Genomic DNA, 23,209 nt, shown 5'->3' with positions numbered 1-23,209 from the left:
CAAGTTATTATGAAATACTATAGAAACTCTAGTCTATAGCTCTTGATCTAGTTCAAATGTAAATCCAAAAAATATCATCCAATAAACGATCATAAGATCAGAGAAGTTCAGAAGTCCAGTAGAGAAACAAACAAATCTAAATCAAGAACCAGAATCAGAGAACAGAGAAACCAGACAGAAAAGTCACAATTGATTCATTTACAGTATTTAAAATAAGCCACATTAACTAAAATGAAGGAATTATGAAGAAAACAAAATCATTTAGGAAAAACATAAGACAAATAATTTTGTGTCTTATATTTAAAAATATATCTGATTTTATTAATGTTTGTTTTGATTGAATTAAATCTTTTTCATTGTCAGTAAAGATGGTTGATTAAGTATTAGCTAGATTCATATTTAGATATTTTTGTATCATATTGAATTGGTGCGTTTCTTTACACATTTGAAACACAAACACACACAAATTTGAAAAAGTATTAAATGGACACAGAAATGGCAATATTCTCCTGTTGAACAGATGTGTGTGTTGTGAACTGAGAGAGTGAAGCGTGTGTCATTGTTCTCTGCAGGTTGAGTGATTGTGGTGTCACAGAAGAAGATTGTGCTACTCTGACTTCAGCTCTGAGATCAAACCCCTCACACCTGAAAGAACTGAATCTGTCTGATAATAATCTAAGAGATTCAGGAGTGAAGCTGCTCTCTGATGGACTGAAGAATCCTCACTGTAAACTGGAGATACTGGTGTAAGATTTCACAAAACTCCTTCATTCTCCTTCTGCCGTAAATAATTATATAACAGTAATTTTAAAAAAAAATTACAAACTTTACAAACAGCTTTATGTGATGTAGATCGCAAAATATGAGGTAATTATAAAAAAATACAATATAAGTAAATACAGAAGCATTGTCGTAATGAAATAAAGCACTTTTTGTCTGTTTTGCACGTCAACTAAAAGATGTAATTTTCGTTGTCTAAATTTATGTCATTTTCATCAGAGTAAAACTGACTATAATAAATGAATATGACATGACGAAATATTGACTAATTTTAAAGGACATTTTCGTCAATTGATTAAAACTATGACTAAAACAAAAACTGTAAAATAAGATTAATACTGGTGACACAACGCTAAGCCAAGTGTGATTTTATTACTATTTTTTTATTATTATTTGTTTTATTGAATACACACACACACACACAAAAAACAACAACAGAAAAGAGGGGCTTAACACTGAGGAACTTAAACTTATGGATGGAAAAAAAAACTCTATACATAAATGTATTGCCAACACAATAAAAAGGTTTTAAAAATAATTATTTTTCAGTTCTTTAACTAGTTCTTCATTCTTTAATACAGCCTTGCAAACAATATAACTAGAATTCATAACACAGACTTCATACTATGAAGATGAAAAAACCTCACATTGAATTCTTCAAAAACTAACAAGTAATTCTGACAACAAAATGTTATTGAAAACTACCGGCTGGCGCATCTTACTGTTTGTCAACATCGGATCCATTCACAATCTTTCTGATGTCTGAACTATTCACAGGTGATTATATGATTAAAATGACCAATGAAAATGTTCCTGAGGCTTAAGTTACGTCTGCGGGGCGTGGTTTGCGCTTAAGTGGTTTGGGGGGAAAAATCACCTAACTTTAAAGGAAGCACCCCGGCGTTATATCTTTAATGCATCCTTTAAAATTCAAATAATGAGGCGGCGGGTCATGTAAATAAGCACAAGAATCCAGAACTGGAATCCAGAATTTCTCTGTGCGGTCAGTGCCACTTCTATGAGTCATGTGAAAAACAGCATGTGAGAGTTTCACGCCGGGTACACACATCCTCCGTATTGGGGCGTGAGCAGCGCGGTCAGGTTGGGCATTCACATTGGCCGCCTCTCTTCTGCGAGACACAGCTGCAGCTCTGCGCAGAAAATAAAGTTATTTCTGGGTTCCTACACCAAACATTTTCTTTCATAAGGCCATAACGTAAATTTGAGTAACTGATTACTATAACAAATTTGGTCTTCATTAAATCGTTTGTACATGAGTAGGAGGACAACATTTACATCACAATGATAAATAATTTACAGATAGACCCCAGCCCACACAGTATATTGGGTCCTTAATCATCTGCATTTTGTCAGAGAAAAAAACTGTTCCTGCATTGAGAATTTGCATCCAGCCCAACAAAAACGGCAGTCATGTGCATTTGTTTATGTTTATCAGCGAACTTGGTTGTGATTGGTTAATGTATTAAAGCGTATTCTTTTATATTTTCTTTTGCTGTTGGAGCAAACAGGTTAGCAAAAATTACATATGTTGTTGTCTCCCATTCACCGCCATTCAAGTTTACCCAACTATGATTCTACGTCCGCTCTGCAACCACAGATATGTGAAAAGGGTCTATACAGTTTTGGCTTGTGACGTATTGAATAATAATATACTGTATGTGTCATATTGTATATCTTATCGTGAAGAAATTGGTGATACGCAACTATTAAGAACATTTTTTGTGAGTTAAAATGGATCAAAATCAAGTGAACAAAAATGTGAATGAGTCTTAACCCATTACACCCTGCAACAAAATCGTTTTTGGCTTGTTTTTAAGACTTCTTTAAAACAATGTTTATAAGAAACATTTTTATCGGAGAATATAATGTTGAATATAATATTTAATACTTATAGTTTAACATATCTAAAAATCCTTAAAACAAGATACATTTACAGTACCTAAGAAACAACATATAAGATATTTAAACTTGCTTTCACAGAATTTATCTTGAATATATAAGTGTATTTTATCTTTACTGCACTGGCAGAAGTTTAAACAAGTGAAAGAAATACACTTATATACAAAATACTCTTCAAGATACATTCTCCGAAATCTTATATGTTGCTTCTCAGGTAAATGTATCTAGAATCTTTAGAGATTTTTAAATGGAAAACAAGACAAAACACTTGATAACAATAAGATTTTTTTTACTTAAACTATAAAGGAATATTCCGGGTTCAATTTAATTTAAGCTCAGTCGACAGTGTTTGTCGCATAATGATGATTACCGCACAAATTTATTTTGACTCGTCCCTCCTTTTCTATAAAAAAAAAAAAAAAAATCTTGGTTCCAGTGAGGCACTTAATATGGAAGTGAATGGGGACAATTTGTGAACGTTAAAATACTCACAGTTTTAAAAGTATAGCCACAAGACATAAAGGATATGAGTGGAAACATCCTGGTTACTTGCATAACCTCCATTCCCTGATGGAGGGAATGAGACGTTGTGTCGATGTAGTGACACTAGGAGTCACTCTTAGGAGCCCGAAACACCTCTGGTCTTTGATAAAAGGCCAATGAAAATTGGCGAGTGGTATTTGCATACCACTCCCCCAGACATACGGGTATAAAAGGAGCTGGTATGCAACCATTCATTCAGGTTTTGTGCTGAGGAGCTGAGACAAGGTCCCGGCCATTTAAGCGGGTAGTTCAGCGTTGTGGCAGGAGGGACACAACATCTCAATTCCTTCATCAGGGAACAGAAGTTACGTAAGTAACCAGAACATTCCCTATCTGTCACTCACTCGACATTATGTCAATGTAGTGACACTAGGGGTCCCTATACAAAACGCTGCAACTGGCTGAACTGTGTTACGTGAACTGGCGGTGTGTGACAGGCAGACCACTGTGTGCCTTGTAGCCAGCGCACCAGACTGACACGTAACCTCCCCCAACGCTGTTATGAGTGTTGAACGGCCCTTTGGGGACAAGTCGACTGCCCAAAAGATAGAGACAGGCTAGCCCAGTCGTGGCCTCTTATCCTCTTTTTTTTCCTTCCCCCCCAAAAAAAGGAATTAACCGATTGGGGCCACCAGGTCTATGTCAGGGGTGTGTGTCTCACAAGGGGAACCACACCCCGCCCAGAAAGGGGGGGGGTATTTTTGAGTGGAAATACGTCACATGGTCTTGCCGAACTTTTTCGGAAGTATGTCATGTGGAAAAGTCCCATGGTAGGTCCTACCCTATGGGGGAGGAGTTTCTACAAACATGGTGACTCAGTTTACCAACAGGGAAAGGAGTTAGCGGAAGATGTACATCGCATGGGGTTTCCTATGGGGAACCACCACATGCGGAGCACTTACCCCAGTACAGGGCTTAGTTAGCACATGTACTGAGCCGGCAGCGAGTTTCTCCACAAACTCATCTGCCACAGGGCTCAGAGGAAATCATCCAGGGAACACAGTTTGTGAACACTACTGGGAGTCGTCAGCTCAGGGGAGGTGAAAGGCGCTTTGCGCAAGTGATACACCCGGGCAGCTGTCCTGGACTTACCTGCTTGTGCGTGCCACTACACGGGACGAAACCGGTTCCACCCGGAGATTGTAGAACCTCACAAAGGTGTTGGGTATTGCCCAGCCCGCTGCTCTGCAAATATCTGTTAGAGAGGTGCCACTGGTCAAGGCCCAGGAGGCCGCTACACCCCTGCTAGAATGGGCTCATAGCCCTGCCAGGGGCGGCACATCCTGGGCGTGATATGCCAATGTTATGGTGTCAATGAGCCAGTGGGCGATCCTTTGCTTGGAGAAAGCGCTTCCTTTCCACTGTCCACCAAAGCAGACAAAGAGCTGCTCAGAGATTCTAAAGCTCTACGTGCGATCCAAATAGATGCGTAAAGCATGCAACAGACACAGCAATGTCAGGGCTGGGTCTGCCTCCTCCTGGGGCAGCGCTTGCAGGTTCACCACCTGGTCCTTAAAAGGGGTCGTGGGAACCTTGGGCACATAGCTCGGTCGGGGTCTCAGGATCATGTGAGAGTAGCCTGGACTGAAATCCAGGCACGTTTCAAAGCAGTGGGTTTTGTCCCTGGGTCGCCTGTCACAGGGGTGCTTCGAAGCCTTTCGCAGGTTGTGCCGGATAGCCTCCGTCTGATGCTTCACCGCCAAGAACTGCTGGGCAAAGTCCTCGACAGTGTCGCCAAATAGGCCAACCTGGGAAATGGGGGCAGCAAGGAACCGTGCCTTGTCGGCCTCTCCCATCTCAACCAGGTTGAGCCAAAGGTGGCGCTCCTGGACCACCAAGATGGACATCGCCCACCTGAGAGACCGCGCCATGACCTTCGTTGCCCAGAGAGCGAGGTCGGTCACCGAGCGCAGCTCCTGCATCAATCCCGGGGCAGAACTACCCTCGTGCAGTTCCTTTAGCGCCTTGGCTTGGTGGACTTGCAGGAGAGCCAAGGCGTACAGGGCGGAGGTGGCTTGTCCAGCGGCACTGTAGGCTTTGGCCGTCAGGGACGACGTAAACCTACAGGCCTTGGATGGGAGCTTTGGGTGCCCGCGCCAGGTGGCGGTGCTCTGTGGGCATAGGTGCCCCGTGAGTGCCTTATCCACCGGGGGAATTGCCGAATAGCCCCTGGCCGCCCCACCATCTGAAAGATCAGGACCGGGCAGTAAAAGGTGCCTCCCACCATCTTGTCAGCTCCTCGTGCACTTCCGGGAAGAAAGGAACTGGGGAGGGGCATGGCTGTGAGCGGCGCTGCGAGCCCAGGAACCAATCATCGAGTCGCGAGGGTTCAGGGGAGAGCGGAGGGTTCCACTCTGGCCCGACGCTCGCGGCTTCCCGGGAAAGCATGTCTGTCATTTCCGCATCAGCCTGTGACTGGGCAACCGTTCCCGAGGGGGGGAGCCCAGCTGAGGCTTCCGCATCCGACTGGATGAGCCCGCTCTCCGATGCTGTGCTCGAGAGCTCATCAGCTTTGCGGGCTCCGAACAAGAGATCGAACTCACCATGAGACGAGCCGGCAGACTCATCCGGAAGCCCGATCGGGGCAGACGAGCGTGCTGGGGAATGGGAGGTCCATGGGGGGATACCCGGCGGAGACGGTCCCATTGGGGTCCCCAAATCGCCCCCAGTACTAGCCGCGCTGGCCTCATACCCGTAGGTAGAAGGACCGAGGCGGGGAGCCGCTGGGGTGGCTTGCTTTCTTACGAAGGCAAGCCGCAACCGCAACGTTGCCATGGTCATGTTCTCGCAATGAGTACATGATCCATCCACGAATGCTGTCTCCACGTGGGTCGCGCCCAGACACGAAAGACAGTGATCGTGACCATCAGAGGTTGAGAGATAACGACCGCAACCAGGAATAACACACAAACGGAAAGGCATCTTTAAAAAGATGCGTCTTTAAAAAGACGTTCCGTGTGTGCCGCTCTTTTAGAGAAATATACTCTTTTATTTCTGCCGAAGCACACAGGGGCGTTCTCTGCAGTGCACCAGTGCAGAGGAGGGAGAAGCCGCTGAAATACACCGTCAGATCCAGCAGAGGTGAATGAACAGTCAGCTCAATGAACATCGACCGTTTGGCTCCAAAGAGAAAATCTGAATGAGTGGTTGCATACCAGCTCCTTTTATACCCATATGTCCGGGGGAGTGGTATGCAAATACCATTCGCCAATTTTCATTGGCCTTTTATCAGAGACCAGAGGTGTTTCGGGCTCCCAAGTGTGACCTCTAGTGTCACTACATCGACACAATGTCGAGTGAGTGACAGATAGGGAACATGATTTTAGTGTTACTTCTGTGTAAATTTATAGCCAATTTTACAACTTTGTTACCATGATGATGTAATGTCAGCAAACCCTAAAATGACTGTAAAAATTACGATTTAAACAACTTTACAACTCAACAATGAGTTTTAACAGAAGAATTAATGTAAGTGTTTTTATAAAATTATAAGCTTCACATTTCTGGATTTAAACCCTCCAAAACTTGGCCCCATTCACTTCCATTGTAAGTGCCTCATTGTAACTGCGATTTTTGTGGGGGGTGGGGTTAAGAAAAAGAGGGACAAGTCAAAATTACTTCTTGTGGTAATCAACATAATGCCACAAATGCTGTTGATTGAGCTTAATATTAGCAGAATATTTCTTTAAAGGGATAGTTCACCAAAAAATAAAATTCTCTCATAATTTACTCATCCTCATGCCATTCCAGATGTGTATGACTTTCTTTCTTCTGCTGAACACAAATGAAGATTTTTAGAAGAATATTTCAGCTCTGTAGGTTCATACAATGCAAGTGAATGGTGATCAGATCTTTGAGGCTCCAAAAAGCACATAAATTCAGAATAAAATCCATTCCAGTGGATTAATTAATGTCTTCTGAATTGAAACGCTGGGTCGATTACACAAGGGTCGAATACACAAAGACTCTCAAGTGACGTAAGCGAGTTGTAAAGTTCAAGAACTGACACATAAAATACTTAAAATACGGAAGTGGTGTGTTGTTTACAACAGAGGAGGAATGTTATACAGAAGCTGAATTGGTTTTGCTACAGATTTTGATTTGTATCTGTTTCTTTTTTAAATGGTGCTTGTGTGTGCTGATCCTCAACCTATTAAAAAACATTAGATTACATCCGCAGGGAATCATCGCAAGAGGAAAGACTAACTTTTCACAGATTCACTATCAATGATTCTGAGCTGCTCACTGGCTCAAAACTCCCATTGAGTCACTCAAAATATTGAGGGTGTGCAGTGAACATTTTTTACCCTGCCAATTTCAGACTAGCCAAGAAATATGACAATATCGACATGCCAGTGTGCTTATGTCAAGTGAGAGGCAGCTTGAACTCGATCCTCTTGTGAACGTGCATACCACAGCTGGCCGGAAGTGGACATTTTTAGTAAAAAAAAGTTTTAAATATGATATATTTTTTACACACATGCAGCATTTTGCTCCAGAAGATATTAATGAATCCACTGGAGTCTAACAGACTTTTACGATGGCTATATGTGCTTTTTGGAGCTTCAAAAATGTGGGACCCATTTACTCTCATTTTATGGTCCTACAGAGCTGAAATATTCTTCTAAAAATCTTAATTTGTGTTCTGAAGAACAAATAAAGTCAGACACATCTGGGATGGCATGAGGGTGAGTAAATGATGAGAGAATTTTCAGTGACCATTCACTTTCTTTACATCTTTATTTCCATACAATGAAAGTGAATTGTGACTGAGGCTGTTATTCTGCCTAACATCTCCTTTTTTATTCCACTGATGAAAGAAAGTCATATAGGTTTGGAACAACACAATGGTGAGTAAACAGGTATGGACTGGCATCTGGGTACAATGGGTGGGCCGGTCAAAACTCAAGGGGGATCTAACCCCTACCCCACCAAATCTCTGTTAAACTGATGTGTGTGTTGTGAACTGAGAGAGTGAAGTGTGTCATTGTTCTCTGCAGGTTAGAATATTGTGGTGTCACAGATCAAGGTTGTGCTGCTCTGACTTCAGCTCTGAGATCAAACCCCTCACACCTGAAAGAACTGAATCTGTTTGGGAATAAACTAAGAGATTCAGGAGTGAAGCTGCTCTCTGATGGACTGAAGAATCTTCACTGTAAACTGGAGAAACTGGTGTAAGATTTCACAAAACTCTCACATTCTCCTTCATTCGCTTTCTGCAGTAAATAATCAATGATTTAACAATACTGGGGGGGAAAACCCCCATTGAAAACAGAGTTCTCTCAGATAACGGAAGAGAATGTTTTTAACTTTTTTTTTAATTATTTTACCCTAAAAAATGAAAAATCTGTAATCATTTACTCCCCCTCATGTTTGGAGAATCCTCACTGTAAACTGAAGATCGTCTGAGTCACATGATCTGATATTCTGACATAGGGCTGAAACGATTAGTCGACGTTATCTTCAATGTCGGCAATATAAAAAATGGTTGACAAAAATGTTCATTGTCAAATAGTCATTTGGTCTCATTTAACATGAGATCATATGAAACTCTAATGATGACGTGTGAGAGGAACACTTCAGCTCGAGTGCATGATAGAGGAGAGGAAGAAAACAGCTCGCAGTCCGGAAACATTACAAACTTTCCAAACACCTTTAGGTGATGTAGATCGCAAAATATGAGGGAATTATACAAAAAAATACAATATAAGTAAATACAGAAGCAGTGTCGTAATGAAATAAAGCAGAGGTGGAGCTTGCGTTCCGCTGAAGATAAACTTGCATGTCAGAGCGTTTTTAAAAGAGTGATTTCCCCCCAAACCACTTAAACACAAACCACGCCCCACAGTCATGACGAAACCCTCAGGAACGTTTTCCTTGGTCATCTCAATCACAGTGCTGACTGGCCACACACAGTGTTAATCTCATCAATGAAATCACTGATGAAAATGTTTGTTGATGAAGGGTTTTTGACTTTGTCAACGATAACGAAGCGAGACGAAAATTGCACATAATGACGAAAATTAAACGATTTTAGTAAAATATACTGTTGACGAAAATGTGGCAAGATAAAAATGATACTGCAAAATATAAACATCTTGAGAATCTGTATATAGAAGAAGATATTAGACATGGATTCATATAATACATTAATTCTCCGCTTGAGCTGCTGAGTTGAACGCGCTGAACACCGACATAATGAACCGCTTCAAAACGGGGTAAATACCTCATTCAAACACATCTTATTTATACAAGAGATTAATCACTTTATCCCTAACATACTGTTTATGTAATATAACAACTTACATCTGCACAGAGAAGTAAATGTACAGATGAACTTGAACTAAATGATGTGCTAGTCAGAACATGCGTAATTTGTGTTGCGTAACTTGCGTTGTGAATACGCTGTTTCCGTAAGAAACACACTACACGCAATGTAATATCCTTTCACAGAAAATTAATATGTCTCTAAATCATGAAGAATTCACAATACAGTAGGATAACTTTTAAAAAGTATCTAATACTTAAGTCTATTCATGATTATTTCAGGAGCTCAGGTTTTTCACAACAGTATGATTGCATGTATATTTGATACGTGATTACATTAGAAAATGTTTTGATTAATTAAATATTAAAACATTTAGAAAAAAAAAAGTTTATTCTGTTACAGTTTGACGCACTTTTTGTCTGTTTTGCCCATCATCGTCAACTAAAAGATGTAATTTTCGTTGACTAAATTTATGTAATTTTCATCAGAGTAAAACTGACTAAAATCAATGAATATGACATGACGAAATATTGACTTATTTTAAAGGACATTCTCGTCAAAAGACTAAAACTATGACTAAAACAATAACTGAAGAAAATTAACACAGGCCACACAATGCTACACCAAATGTGATTTTTTTTTATTTTTTATTATTATTATTTTTATACACACAAAAAAAATAACAACAGAAAAAAGGGGCTTAACACTAAGATATTTAAACTTATGGATGGAAAAAAAAAAAATTCATACATAAGTTTATTGCCAACACAATAAAAAGGTTTTTTTAAAAAAATCATTATTTTCAATTCTTTAACTACTTCTTCATTCTTTAATAAAATCTTGCAAACAATATTACTTTTAACATGCAGTTCTAGTCTAGAAATCATAACACGGACTTCATACGATGAAGATGGAAAAAAAAAAAAAACTCTTCAAAAACCAACAAGTAATTCTGACAACAAAATGTTATTGAAAACTACCGCAGGCGCATTTTACCGTTTGTTGACATCGGATCCATTCACAGTCTTTCTGAAGTTTGAACTATTCAAGTCACCTGTGAATGTGATTGAGAAGACTAATGAAAACATTATTGAGGCTTAAGTCATGACTGCGGGTGTGGTTTGCACTTCGGGGGGGGGGGGGGATCACATGTCTTTAAAGGAAACACCTTATATTTTTAATGCATCCTTTAAAATTCAAATAATGAGGCGGGTCATGTAAATAAGCACAAACTCCAGAGAGAGTGAAGAGTGTGTCATTGTTCTCTGCAGGTTGAGTTGTTGTGATGTCACAGATGAAGGTTGTGCTGCTCTGACTTCAGCTCTGATATCAAACCCCTCACACCTGAAAGAACTGTATCTGTCTGGGAATAATCTAGGAGATTCGGGAGTGAAGCTGCTCTCTGATCTAAAAGATGATCCGCATTATAAACTAGAGACACTGCGGTGAGTAGTGATAATTAATATAATCATATTTGAATTGATCTCCTTAAGTTTCTTTTACAGATGAAGTGTTACTTATGTACTATAAATGTATTTAACTGTGTTTAATATTAGTTTGATTCATTGATCTGTGAATATATAAATGATATTTTCAGCTCTTTCAGTGTCTCTGTGTGATAAACAGATCTGAATTGTTTTCTATTGATTACTATTGAGCAGAGTTGTAATGGAGATGTTTGATCACAGATAGTGAGAGTAAGTTTTTCTGAAATAGATAATTAAGTAATTTCCCATATAGCACATTTGACTTTGACTTTATGTTTTAGGTTTTAGATGGATGTCTCTTTGAGAACTGATTGTGAACAGTAATGATTGTGAAGAAAATAGAAACAACAGAATCATCAGAGACAAACTGACCTGACACACTGATGTGTGTAACTTTACACAATTATTCAGAACACCTGCTGAAGTGACAGTGAAACAATGAAACATTTTGTTTCTTCCTCAAGTGACTTTTATGGGTCAATGACAAATAATGTCTAAATTATAAAATGGGGAAATCTTTTAAAACTCCAGTTTAAAATAGATGTATCAAATTTGTATAAAAGTAATCTTTGTATTCATATTGGTTTTGAATACATTTTTTGACCTTTTTAATGTGTTTTTTAAATAACAATAAAAGATTAAAACTACTTATACCAACATTTCAAACTTTTAATGAGAATTATTTTCTTGTTTACAATCTCTGAACAGTTACATCACTTAAACATTTTTTACTTTAAGCCCCAGAAAAAACAAAAAACAAAATGACTTTGAATTCTGAAATGTGAAATGTTCATCATAAAAGAGGTGCGTTCAAGTATTTTGTGTGTTAAATGCATTTTAATGTATCTTTGAATAACTTGATAGATCCAGAAACAAAAAATTCACATCCAAATTGGTGTTTCTTGATTAAAGTCAACAAACTGATGTTTCCTGCAAGTAGTGTTTTGTCTCCAGTGTCAGAAGCTTTTGTATGTAGTTTTGAGGTAATTTGTTTAATAATTATAATTTTATTTATCATACATTTGTACATATACAGTGAAATTCTTTTTTTCCCACATATCCCAGCTAAGCTGGGGTCAGAGTGCAGGGTCAGCCATGATATGGTGCCCCTGGAGCAGATTGGGTCAAGGGCCTTGCTCAAGGGCCTAACAGTGGCATCTTGGCAGCGCTGGGGCTTGAACCCCCAACCTTCTGATCAGTAACCCAGAGCCTTAACCACTGAGCCCCTACTGCCCCTGTTTTGTTGAGCCCCTAAACACACAACCTAGATGAAAAATGGGAAGAGCTAAACATTCAAATTAATGAGAGATTCTTCACTGACACTTTTCATGATTTTAATATCATTCATTGTACAGTCACAGATAATGTTTACACACTGTGTGTTTGAAAAGAAAACTAGATTTTTACTTTTTCTGAAGAAAATGTAAGTGGTGCTTGCCTATGCAAAAGTCACATGTATGATGATATTTGATGAAGTTGAAATGGATAAATCTGGGGCATTCGTGTAGAAACATGCTATAGGACAAAAACTCATGGATGCGCATTTACATTTGGTGTATTTATTTAGCAGATGCTCTTAAAGGGACAAAAAGCACTTTAACTTCACACGCGAGACTGCCGCGAGCAGTTACTTTAGTGACTCGTTTCTGTACTACTGTACCTACAACTAATAAACTATATATTTTTCATGTTTAGTCTGTGAATTGTGGAAAGAGGTGTGTTTTGAGCACTCTACGCTGCAAGAAACTAACTTAGATGAGGAACACGTCGATGAGGATGAAGAAGATGAAGATTGTGCAGCGTATCAGAAAAAAACCCCATCTGGTTTATATTTATATATTTTTGTTTCTGTCGTCTGTATCACAGTCATTCTTCTTATTTCATCAAGGCTTTTGTTTATTGTGTTTAAAATAACATCAAATTCTCTGAACTAAAAAAAACATCCAGTTAAATTAACAAGTTGGCAAGTTGTAAATGTGTATGTAAATGTAAGTTAAAGGCAGTAAATGTCATCATGTCTTAATCATGTAAATACCATGTTTTAAACCATGTATTTTTTATACCAAGTGTTTTTTTCAGGCAATAAAATGCCAGTAAGATAGAAGATGATTTGTTTTTGTAATGGTAAGTATTAGAAAAGAGTCTTCTTTTTTCCTCAAAATAACCTCAAATGTGTCTAATTAAAAAGCTTTTCTCAGTAGTTCCAGTATATTCTTATCAATAATAATGTCAATTAAATTAGTATGTATCAGTACTGGTGTGATCCTCTACAATAGCTCTTATCTGCTTACAAGAAGTGTAACTGACTCGACTACAACACTATCAGTATCACATTTTATCACTTTATTCTGTTGCTTTTCACTCTTCATGTAGAGACACATAAATTACTGCTACTATTTCTCTTAACATGCCACAAACTCATAAAGACTATATGCTCATTGCCGATGTTGTGTGCTTTTTATTTTCAATAGTCCAGAAATCATCGCTGAAGACTCTGAAGAAATGGCAGAAGTTAATCTTCAGACACCTGTGAAAACCAAACACTGCTTTTCTCCAAACCCTGAAGAAATAAAACTGAACTTCATCTTTAGTCTACTTTGACTGAACTAGTAAGTTGTGAACGTGTATGTAAATGTAACTTAGAGGCAGTAAATGTCAATATGATTTTACCATGTTAATACCATGTTTTTGTTTCAGGAAGTATAATATGGAATAACGGGGGGGAATCTCAACATAGGAGGCTGTGTAGCAGATCACGGGGACGAATTTTACAGCTCTTTGGCTAAAGATGAATTGGCCTGAAGGATTTTTTAAATCTGTAAGTTAATGCATTATATATTTACATGTTTGTGTAGTATATGAGACAGCAGTTAGTGTAACGCTAGTTTACTTACATTTTAACATTTCCATGTATTCATTTAGCAGACGTTTTTATCCAAAGCGACTTACAAATGAGGAATACAGCAACAGCAATTTGTCCTAAGCCAATAACATGAGCTGCAATACAAAGTTTCAGATTGCTCAGAGAAGAACGAGTAGGGACGAAGGTGAGAGACAGTGGTAAAAAGAATGGACTGAGAATGGATAAATGTTTTCTTGGATATTTGTTGAATGTGTAATTTTGCTGTTAGAACAAGCCTATATACTGTACTAGATTTACTTGATGTGACACATTTCAAAATGGGGCTAACTTTAAATATATTTGTTTTCATTAAGTCTGCATTCAGTTAGACCATGTCGCTTTTATTAATAATTTCTTGTACCATATTGTTTACTCTTGACAGGTGTGTGTGCTTGCTATGGCTCCTAGGTGGAGCACAACACAGCAGTCCAATGTCTCCACGCCTCACAGTTGTTCCCCAGCTCCTTGACTTGCCGCCATGTTTTGCCTTCGACTTCTTTTGCTACTGTTCTGCACCATGTGTTGCTTGGTCACCGGGTCTACAACTGACTTGGGGGTTCCAATCAAGCACAGTTTTGCTGATTTCTCAGAGAGGCAGAAGGAGAGCAGTCGCTGTTCAGCGGTGTTAGGCGTGCCAGTGGAGCGTCAGGCGGTTTTTGGCAACACTGGTTTGTGACTGGAGCATTGATGATGGGAAGTGAGCAGGAAATGGAGGATGAATGTTGTGGCGGGGGAAAAAGAGGGAATAGTGTAATAGTAAATGGACTGTAGTAGAAAGCTGAAAAAGACAGAAGTGTTCAGGATCAGATAGTGAAAAGGAAAAGCAACAGGAGAAAAAAAAAAAGGAGGAATTCAAGGTAATGATAAAAATCTTGGCAGAGAGTTCAAATGTATTGAACCCATTGAAAGTGACCAAAGCATTGAAGGATGCGATAGGGAAAATTGAAAGTGCAAAAATGTTAAGAAATATAAGTTTTTTTGCTCTTTTGTTAGGACAGCAGACAACAAAAAGTGCCATTAGGTTTAAAGTCATTACAAGGACAGAAGATTGTGTGTAGGCTACTATGTTGGATGAAAAGAAATGGGTGAAAGGAGTTATTACAAGGGTTCCAACGGATGTGACAGAAGAAATAATCAAGAAAAATTGAACTGGGGCAAAAGTGGAAGATGTAAAGTGATTAAAATATGTCAGAAATAGAGAAAGAATGGACAGCCTTTCTGTAAAGAGTGTTTCTAGGCTTTGTTAATTATGCAGTTCAACCATATGTTCCACCTCCGCTTAGGTGCTTTAATGCCAAAAGTATGGACATGTGGCGGCTGTATGTAAGGGGAAGAATCTATGTGCAAGGTGCGGTGGAGATCATGAGTATGGGAAATGTGGACATGATGTGAAACCCAAGTGTTGTGACTGCGGAGAGGAGCATAGTACTGGTTATGGAGGATGTCAGGTGAGGAATGAAGCAGTGAAAATTCAGAATATCAAGGTAGTGGAGGGTTTGATGTATGCAGAAGCAATAAAGAGGGTTAAGAATACAGATCAACAAGAAAGTGTGCAAAGTGAGCAATCAGAAATAAATAAATGAAACAATCTAAGAAAATTGAATGAAAACACAATGCTAGTTGATAAAGTATCATTTGTTGTTTTTATTGTGGAGGTAATAAATTGCTCTGCTCAAATGGAAAGTAGAGCGAAAAGAATTAAGATCATAGTAAGGGCAGATGAAAGACACTTGGAAGTAGAAGGTTTAACGGTGGAAATAATAAATGAGAAAATCAAGATGCAGAACTCCCACAGGCAGTATGTGGTGGAGTATAATGGTTTTAATAATCATACAATGGAATGCAAGAAGCTTAATTTCAAATGGACAAGAGTTTAAGTTTAATAATTTTGATAATAAACCACATATTTTGTGTATAAAGGAAACTTGGCTCAAACCACATTTGAATTTTGTAATACAGGGATATACTACAATACGAAGTGATAGGAGCGTTGGTAATGGTGGTGGGGTCACCACTTTTGTAAAACAAGGAGTAGGTTATAGAATAGTAGATGTAAACTAGATAGTAAAGTTTGAAGACAAACTTTATGTTGGCTTGACAAAGCCTTGTCTGAAATTTTAAAATAGTTTGAAGAGTTGGAAGTTTGAAGGTCTTACAGTCAGACAGACAGAAGGAACATCATACAGATAGACAGCCAGCTGCAAGAAGTCCTATGCAACCCTACTCCTTGCTTGTTTTTCTGAATGGCAAATTGGTTGCTAGGGTAACCCCATTTGGTTGCTAGGCAGTTACCAAGGTGATACTGAGAAGGCTCCTTGCTACCCTGAGTCAAATGAATGAAACAAGAAGTCTCTACGATGTTCTGGTGCAGAGATATGTGATTTGTTACTTGGTTGCTAGGGTAACCCAATCTGGTTGCTAAGCAGTTACCAATGTGATACTTATCAAGCCTCCTTGCCATTCTGAGTGAAATAAGTAAACCCGGAAGTCTCTATGATGTTCTGGTACAGAAATATGTGATTTGTTACTTGGTTGCTAGGGTAACCCCATCTGGTTGCTAGGCAGTTACCAGGGTGATACTTAAAATGGCTCCTTGCCATTCTGAGTGAAATAAGTCAACCTGGAAGTCTCTACGATGTTCTGGTGCAGAGATATGTAATTTGTTATTTGGTTGCTAGGGTAACCCCATCTGGTTGCAAAGCAGTTACCAGGGTGATACTTATCAAGGCTCCTTGCAATCCTGAGTGAAATAAGTCAACCCAGAAGTCTATGATGTTCTGGTGCAGAGATATGTGATTTGTTACTTGGTTGCTAGGGTAAGCCCATGTGGTTGCTAAGCAGTTGCCAGTGTGATACCAAGAAGGCTGCTTGCTGTTCTGAGTCATACAAGCCAACAATGAAGGCTCTATGACATTCTGATCCTGAGATACCCATCTAAGCAATTTTAAATGGAGATTAGGGGGGTTTGGTTGCTAGGGTGCTCACCAAATTCAAACAAGCCAAATCTCATGTCTGTAGGACATTCTGATCTGAAGATATCACACTAAGCCTTTTTGAATGGATGTCAAATGTGTTTGGTTGCTAGTTGTATGCAGCTGCTAGGGTGTTAAAGTGATGGAGTGAAAGAAAGAATAAAAGGAGTGGAGTGATGGAAAGATAGAAAAGAGAGTGATGGAGTGATAGATACAGTAGATAGTATGAGTGGTGGAGTGATAGGAAGTAGATTGAATCCTCTAAAGCAGTTATTACAGGGAAAAGTTTTCACACCCTGAATGGGAGTCAATTTAAAATCAGTCCTGTTCAGAAGTCCGATACGGGAATAGCGGAAGTCCGATCAGTTAGAAAAGATAGAGCAAACCGAGTAAGACCAGTCTGAAGGTCTGTGGCGAGTTTGGTGTTTGTAGCTTGAAAGCTCTAGGAGGAGATACTCTTGGAAATGTTTGGGTCCCAGAATAATAATAATAATAAGCTTATGTAGTAGATCAGTATGTTGGCTTTGACAAGCCAACATAATAACGAATATGAATCACTGGTGGCAGAAGTATGGGAAGGGACACATAGTATCAGAATAGTTAATTTTTATAATCCATGTGAAATATTAGAGAAAGTAGGAGGAATGGGAAATCATAAAGTGGTGTGGTTATTTTAATGCTCACAGTACATTATGGGGTTGTAATTACACTGATCAAAATGGAAATGCTGTAGAAGAAATGTTGGAATGGAAGGAATTAGTATGCTTAAATGATGGTAGAAACACAAGAGTGGATGCAGCTCAAGGACATAAGTCTACAATTGATCTGACAATTACATCCCAGAGTTTGGCTAGGAAATGTGTATGGAATGTGATGGAGAAGAGCACAGTAGGTAGTGACCATTTCCCTATAAGTTGTAAAATGGGGGCAGAATTAACTCAAGTTGAAATAGAGGAAACCCCAAGATGGAAACTTAACTTAAATGATAGACTGGAAGAAATTTCAAGAAATAAGTGAGGCGAGAATAATACATATAAATGACTCTACAGATGATGCAGAGAAATTAAATAGTAAGATAACTTGAGCTTTTCAAGATAAAGCGAGTAATGTAATTGGAAAGAGTATGAGAATTAGGAGGAAGAAAGCTGTTCCATGGTGGACAGAGGACTGCAGAAAAGCAATTCAACAAAGAAATGGAGCACTGCGAAAAGTAAGAAAGTCATATTCATTTGATGATTTTATTGAGTATATAAGGGACTACTCAAGCAGTAGTCAGGAAAATAATCCAGATAGCAAAAAGGAAACATTGGAGGGAATTCTGTGACGATATTGGAAAGGAAGTAGACATTAATGAAATGTGGGGAATGATAAGGAAAATGGGAGGGATACAGAGTTACAGAAGTATACCTGTTTTATTTAGTGGAGAAAGACAAATTATTAACAATTCAGAAAAAGCAGAATGTAACGGGGGGTAAAAGGGAAAGGAGGAGGCGAGAACAGGACGAAGCATCAAAGACACAAACAGAAACACATACAGGCAGGATTGGTGAGTAACAGAATACATGTAATGGGATTACGTATTTAAAATTCAAAATATAAGTAACTGTATTCCACTACAGTAACAATTTAAATCATTGGTAATTAGAATACAGTTACATTCAAAAAGTATTTTGATTACTGAAGAGATTACTTTGCATTTTATTGTCATTTGTTTCATTTAATATTTAGTCCTTTCAGATGGAAAACATTTATACATATAAATGATGTGATCCAAAGTGCATTTGAACAGCGGTGAAACACTTTCTTATGATGCGTTACATTCATACAAGCAGACAGAGAAGTAAGTTTGAAGTAAGTTTGGAGCAGAAGAAATAGAAATAAACCTTGTGTAAATTGTCAGCTTTACGCTAAGCTAAAATGCTATTTCTAGCCATTTTACATGCACGATCATATTTTTTATCAAGAAAATTCACATTGGATCATAATTTTTTTTTTCTAGTAAGACCTTTGATATTAGGGCAAAAATCGTATTCTTGATAATCATTTTTGTATTGTTTTCCTGTAAAAATATCTGAAAATCCTTAAAACAAGATCAATTTGATATATCTTGTTTTAGAAACAACACTGCATAAGATATTTAGGTTTTTCAGAGAATTTATTTTTAACATGTGTATTTTGTCTTACTGTACTGGCAGAGTTTTTATAGTCAAAACAAGTGAAAAAATCTACCAGTGCTGAAGAAGTAATCCAAAGTATTTAGATTACATTACTGACCTTGAGTAATCTAACGGAATACGTTACAAATTACATTTTACAGCATGTAATCTGTAATCTGTTGTGGAATACATTTCAAAAGTAACCCTCCCAACCCTGCATACAGAGCAGCTACCTGTAACTCTCTCTCTCCCGAACAGCCGCCCTTCCGGACCCGCCTGCCGGCAGGTCATCCCCACATTCTCGGACCTGGGAGGGAGAAAAGGGGAGGGAAAAGCAAAAAAACAAAAAAAACAAAAAAGAGGGAAAGGCCAACACGGAGCGACAGCGGGAGAGAGAGAAAAAAACGTACTCGCCGGTTTTCTGATACGCCGTAGCCTGGTCCTCGGTCACTCCTCCATCCTCTAGTGGATGACAGCCACTCCTCCCCGGGTGGATCGGAGGCAGTCCCTCGGCCCCTGGCGGATGGAACACCCTGCTGCGTTTTGGTGGATGGTAGGGGTCTCCTCCGCCCCTGGCAGCGGTTCTCCTGCTCCAGACAGTCAGCAGTGAGCCCCTCCCCACTCGCGGACGGCGGTCTTCTCTTTGATCCCACCGTGTTTTAGCAGCCGATAGGGGTTTCCTCCACCCCTGGCAGCGGCCCGACCACTGCAGGCAGTCGGTAAGGAGCCCCTCCTCCCCTCGCGGTCAGCGGTCTTTCAGGCAGCTGGGCTCCTCAGTCTCCCGGTGGATGGCCGCAGCTGCTCCTTTGGGGTGGATGGCAGTGGCAAGGACTTTGCTACGGCGCATCCCTCCTCCTTCCCGGGTTTCGGCACCAATGTAACGGGGGGTAAAAGGGAAAGAAGAAGGCGAAAACTGGATGAAGCATGAAAGTAATGTTTAATTAAACAAAAAGACACAAACATAAACACATACAGGGCAGCTGCCTGTCTCTCTCGAACAGCCGCCTCCGGTCGCCTTTATCCCTCTTGTGGGCTAGATTAGCCTGATTTGGCTTCTTCCCACACAGAAATATTGGCAGAAACTTTTGTAAAGGTACATAGTAATCAAAATATATCCGAAGAAATGAGATTAAGAAGAGAAAAGAATATAAGAGAAACTCCTAATATTCTTAATCAAAGAAGTCCATGTGGCAACACATTGGGTGTAGTTTTTTCACTACATGAACTGAAGCAGGCCATTGCAGGGTTGAGGAATAATTGTTCCAATTGCAAAGCTAGGAAAAGATCATTCACAACCAACAAGTTACAGACCAATTGCATTAACATCAAACCTTTGCAAATTAATGGAGCGAATGGTTATGTCAAGACTGATATATGTTTTAGAATTAAGGGGTCTTTTAAGTCAACATCAGAGTGGATTTAAAAAAGGAAGAAGCACAATGGATGCAGTATTAAGTTTAGAAGCAGATATTAGAAAAGCTCAGACTAATTAAGAAGTACTGGTGGGAGTGTTTTTAGATGTAGAGAAGGCATATGACATGATGTGGAAGGATGGACTTTTAATTAAACTAGATCGAATGGGTATTAATGGTAAAATGTACAATTGGATAATGGATTTTTTTAGCTAATCGAACTATTCAAGAAAGGGGATCCTCCTTTTCTAAGATATACAATATTGACAATGGAACTCCTAAAGGTAGTGTTTACAGTCCCATTTTATTCAATATAATGATAAATTATATATTTTGCCAAAGTTGTATCATATGCTGATGGTAGTGGCTTATGGAAAAGAGGACGAAATATAACACATGTGGTGAAAAGGATGCAGACAGCAATTAAAGAAGTAGAGGACTGGGCAAATAATTTGAGTTTTAAGCTGTCAGTGGAAAAGACCAAAGTGGTGTGTTTCTCAAAAAATAAGAAAACTCCCTCTGTTAAATTGAAGCTGAATGATCAAGAGTTAGAGCAAACATCAGTTATCAGATTTCTAGGGATTTGGATGGATTCTAAATTAACATTTGCCACACACATCCAAAGAATATTAGACAAAAGCAAGAAAGGTATAAATGTGTTAAGATGTTTGGCAGGGATAGACTGGGGTGCAGATCATCAGTCTCTAAAAAGAGTATATTTCACAATAATAAGGTCTACAATAGATTACAGAAGTATGGTGTATGGCTCAGCATGCAAATCATTGATTAATAAGGTAAATGTTATACAATCCCTAGCATTGAGAATTTGCTGTGGTGCATTTAAAACATCCCCAATATCAGCAATACAAGTGGAAATGGGTGAGATGCCATTTTAAATTCGAAGACTCAAGCTGGAAATGGCATATTGGATTTCTATAAAAGGACAGTTAGAATCACATCCAGTCAAAAGAGTTCTTGAGAAATGGTGGCAATATGAGTATATGCACCTGAATAGCTTTGGATGGAAAGCAAATAAGGAGGCTGAACAAATAGGAATAAGTAATATCAAAGTTAGCCGAAATGTTGTCATGTCAGTAACACCAGCAGTGTGCATACCATATTTCATGTACAAAATAGCAAAAAGGACATCAAATCATCTATCAGTGTACACTACGGAAATGCTTGCTATCATAATGGCTCTTCATTGGGTTGAAGAGGTCCATCCAGCTGAAGTGGTGGTATGTTCTGACTCGTACTCAGCTCTATCAGGTTTAAAAAGTTGAAAATCATGTTCAAGGCAGATATTTTATTAGATACACTTCTAAGTCTGTATAAGATACATCAGTTAAGAACAGTCATTTCCTTTTTATGGGTACCTGCTCACGTGGGGGTAGAAAGAAATGATGAAGTTGATCAGATAGCTAAACAAGCTGTTAGACATCATGATATAGACCTTAGTGTATCATTCAGTAAAATGGAAGTAAAAGGAATAATCAAAACAGCTGTAATAAGGATGTGGCAAGGTCAGTGGGATGGAGAGATAAAGGGGCGTCATTTATATAAAATCCAAAGAGCTGTTGGAGTTATGAGGAATAGTTATGGGAACCCCCAGGGATGTGTGCTCTCCCCACTACTCTTCTCCCTCTACACCAATGACTGCATCGCCAAGGACCCCTCTGTCAAGCTCCTGAAGTTTGCAGATGACACCATTGTCATCGGCCTCATCCGAGATGACGATGAGTCTGCATACAGAAGGGAGGTTAAACAGTTGGCTCACTGGTGCAGTCAAAACAACCTGGAGCTGAACACGCTCAAAACGGTGGAGATCATTGTGGACTTTAGGAGGAACACCCCAACACTGACCCCCCTCACCATTCTAAACAGCACTGTGGCAGCAGTGGAGTCATTCAGGTTCCTGGGCACTACCATCTCACAGGACCTGAAGTGGGAGACCCACATTGACTCCATTGCGAAAAAGGCCCAGCAGAGGTTGTACTTCCTTTGCCAGTTGAGGAAATTCAACCTGCCACAGGCGCTGCTGATACAGTTCTACTCAGCAGTCATTGAGTCTGTCTGGTTTGGAGCAGCAATGAAATCAGATATCAGAAGACTACAAAGGACAGTTCGGACTGCTGAGAGGATTATTGGTTGCCCCCTGCCCTCCCTTCAAGAACTGTACACTTCCAGAGAAAGGAAAAAGGCTGCAAAAATCACTCTGGACCACACTCACCCTGCCCATTACATTTTGAACTGTTGCCTTCTGGCCGATGCTTCAGAGCTCTGAGCACCAGAACCGTCAGGCACAGCAACAGTTTTTTCCCTCAGGCTATCAATCTCATGAACAGTTAAAACTGCCTCATTGAGCAATATTTAATGTGCAATTCACAGTCTAGTCTTTTTATATTTATCCAACACATCCAACCTCTTCTGCCATTACATTCCCTTGCACTGTATATAACAGATTTGTATTTAGATTTAGTGTATGTGTGTATGTATGTATGTGTGTGTCTGTGTGTATATATATATATATATGTATGTATGTGTAACAGGTGTTATATTTATTTATTAATTTCACCCAAAATCTCTCTCCTTGTTATTATCATTTGTTATATTTATATAATTATTATGTATTCTGGAAATTACTCTTTTAATATTTCATTTAATTTATTCTTTTAATATAGATTTATTTGAGATGTCATGTTTCTGTGGTTAATGGTAATTTTTCAGTATTGTTAAAAATGGTGCGTGGCTCCTTTAAGACGTATGTTC

General features: G+C 39.1%; 1 protein-coding gene across 8 annotated transcripts in view; it reads left to right on the top strand.

The window, feature by feature from the left end:
- Positions 1–23,209, top strand: part of LOC127420852 (NACHT, LRR and PYD domains-containing protein 12-like) — a 135,924-nt gene that overhangs the window by 74,310 nt on the left and 38,405 nt on the right. For 3 of the 8 annotated variants that reach the window (XM_051663421.1, XM_051663420.1, XM_051663426.1), the window contains exon 15: positions 573–746. The exons of 2 other annotated variants lie outside the window; for them this stretch is intronic. In XM_051663421.1, coding sequence (XP_051519381.1) covers positions 573–746 — 174 coding nt within the window. Of the gene's footprint in view, positions 1–572; positions 747–8,243; positions 8,418–10,782; positions 10,957–11,279; positions 11,658–23,209 lie in introns of those variants that run through there. 3 more of the 8 variants (XM_051663427.1, XM_051663419.1, XM_051663422.1) reach the window with 3 other exon arrangements.

Source organism: Myxocyprinus asiaticus, chromosome 30 (assembly GCF_019703515.2).
Source record: "Myxocyprinus asiaticus isolate MX2 ecotype Aquarium Trade chromosome 30, UBuf_Myxa_2, whole genome shotgun sequence".
Lineage (NCBI taxonomy): Eukaryota > Metazoa > Chordata > Actinopteri > Cypriniformes > Catostomidae > Myxocyprinus > Myxocyprinus asiaticus.
This window is presented reverse-complemented; position numbering and strand designations above follow the sequence as displayed.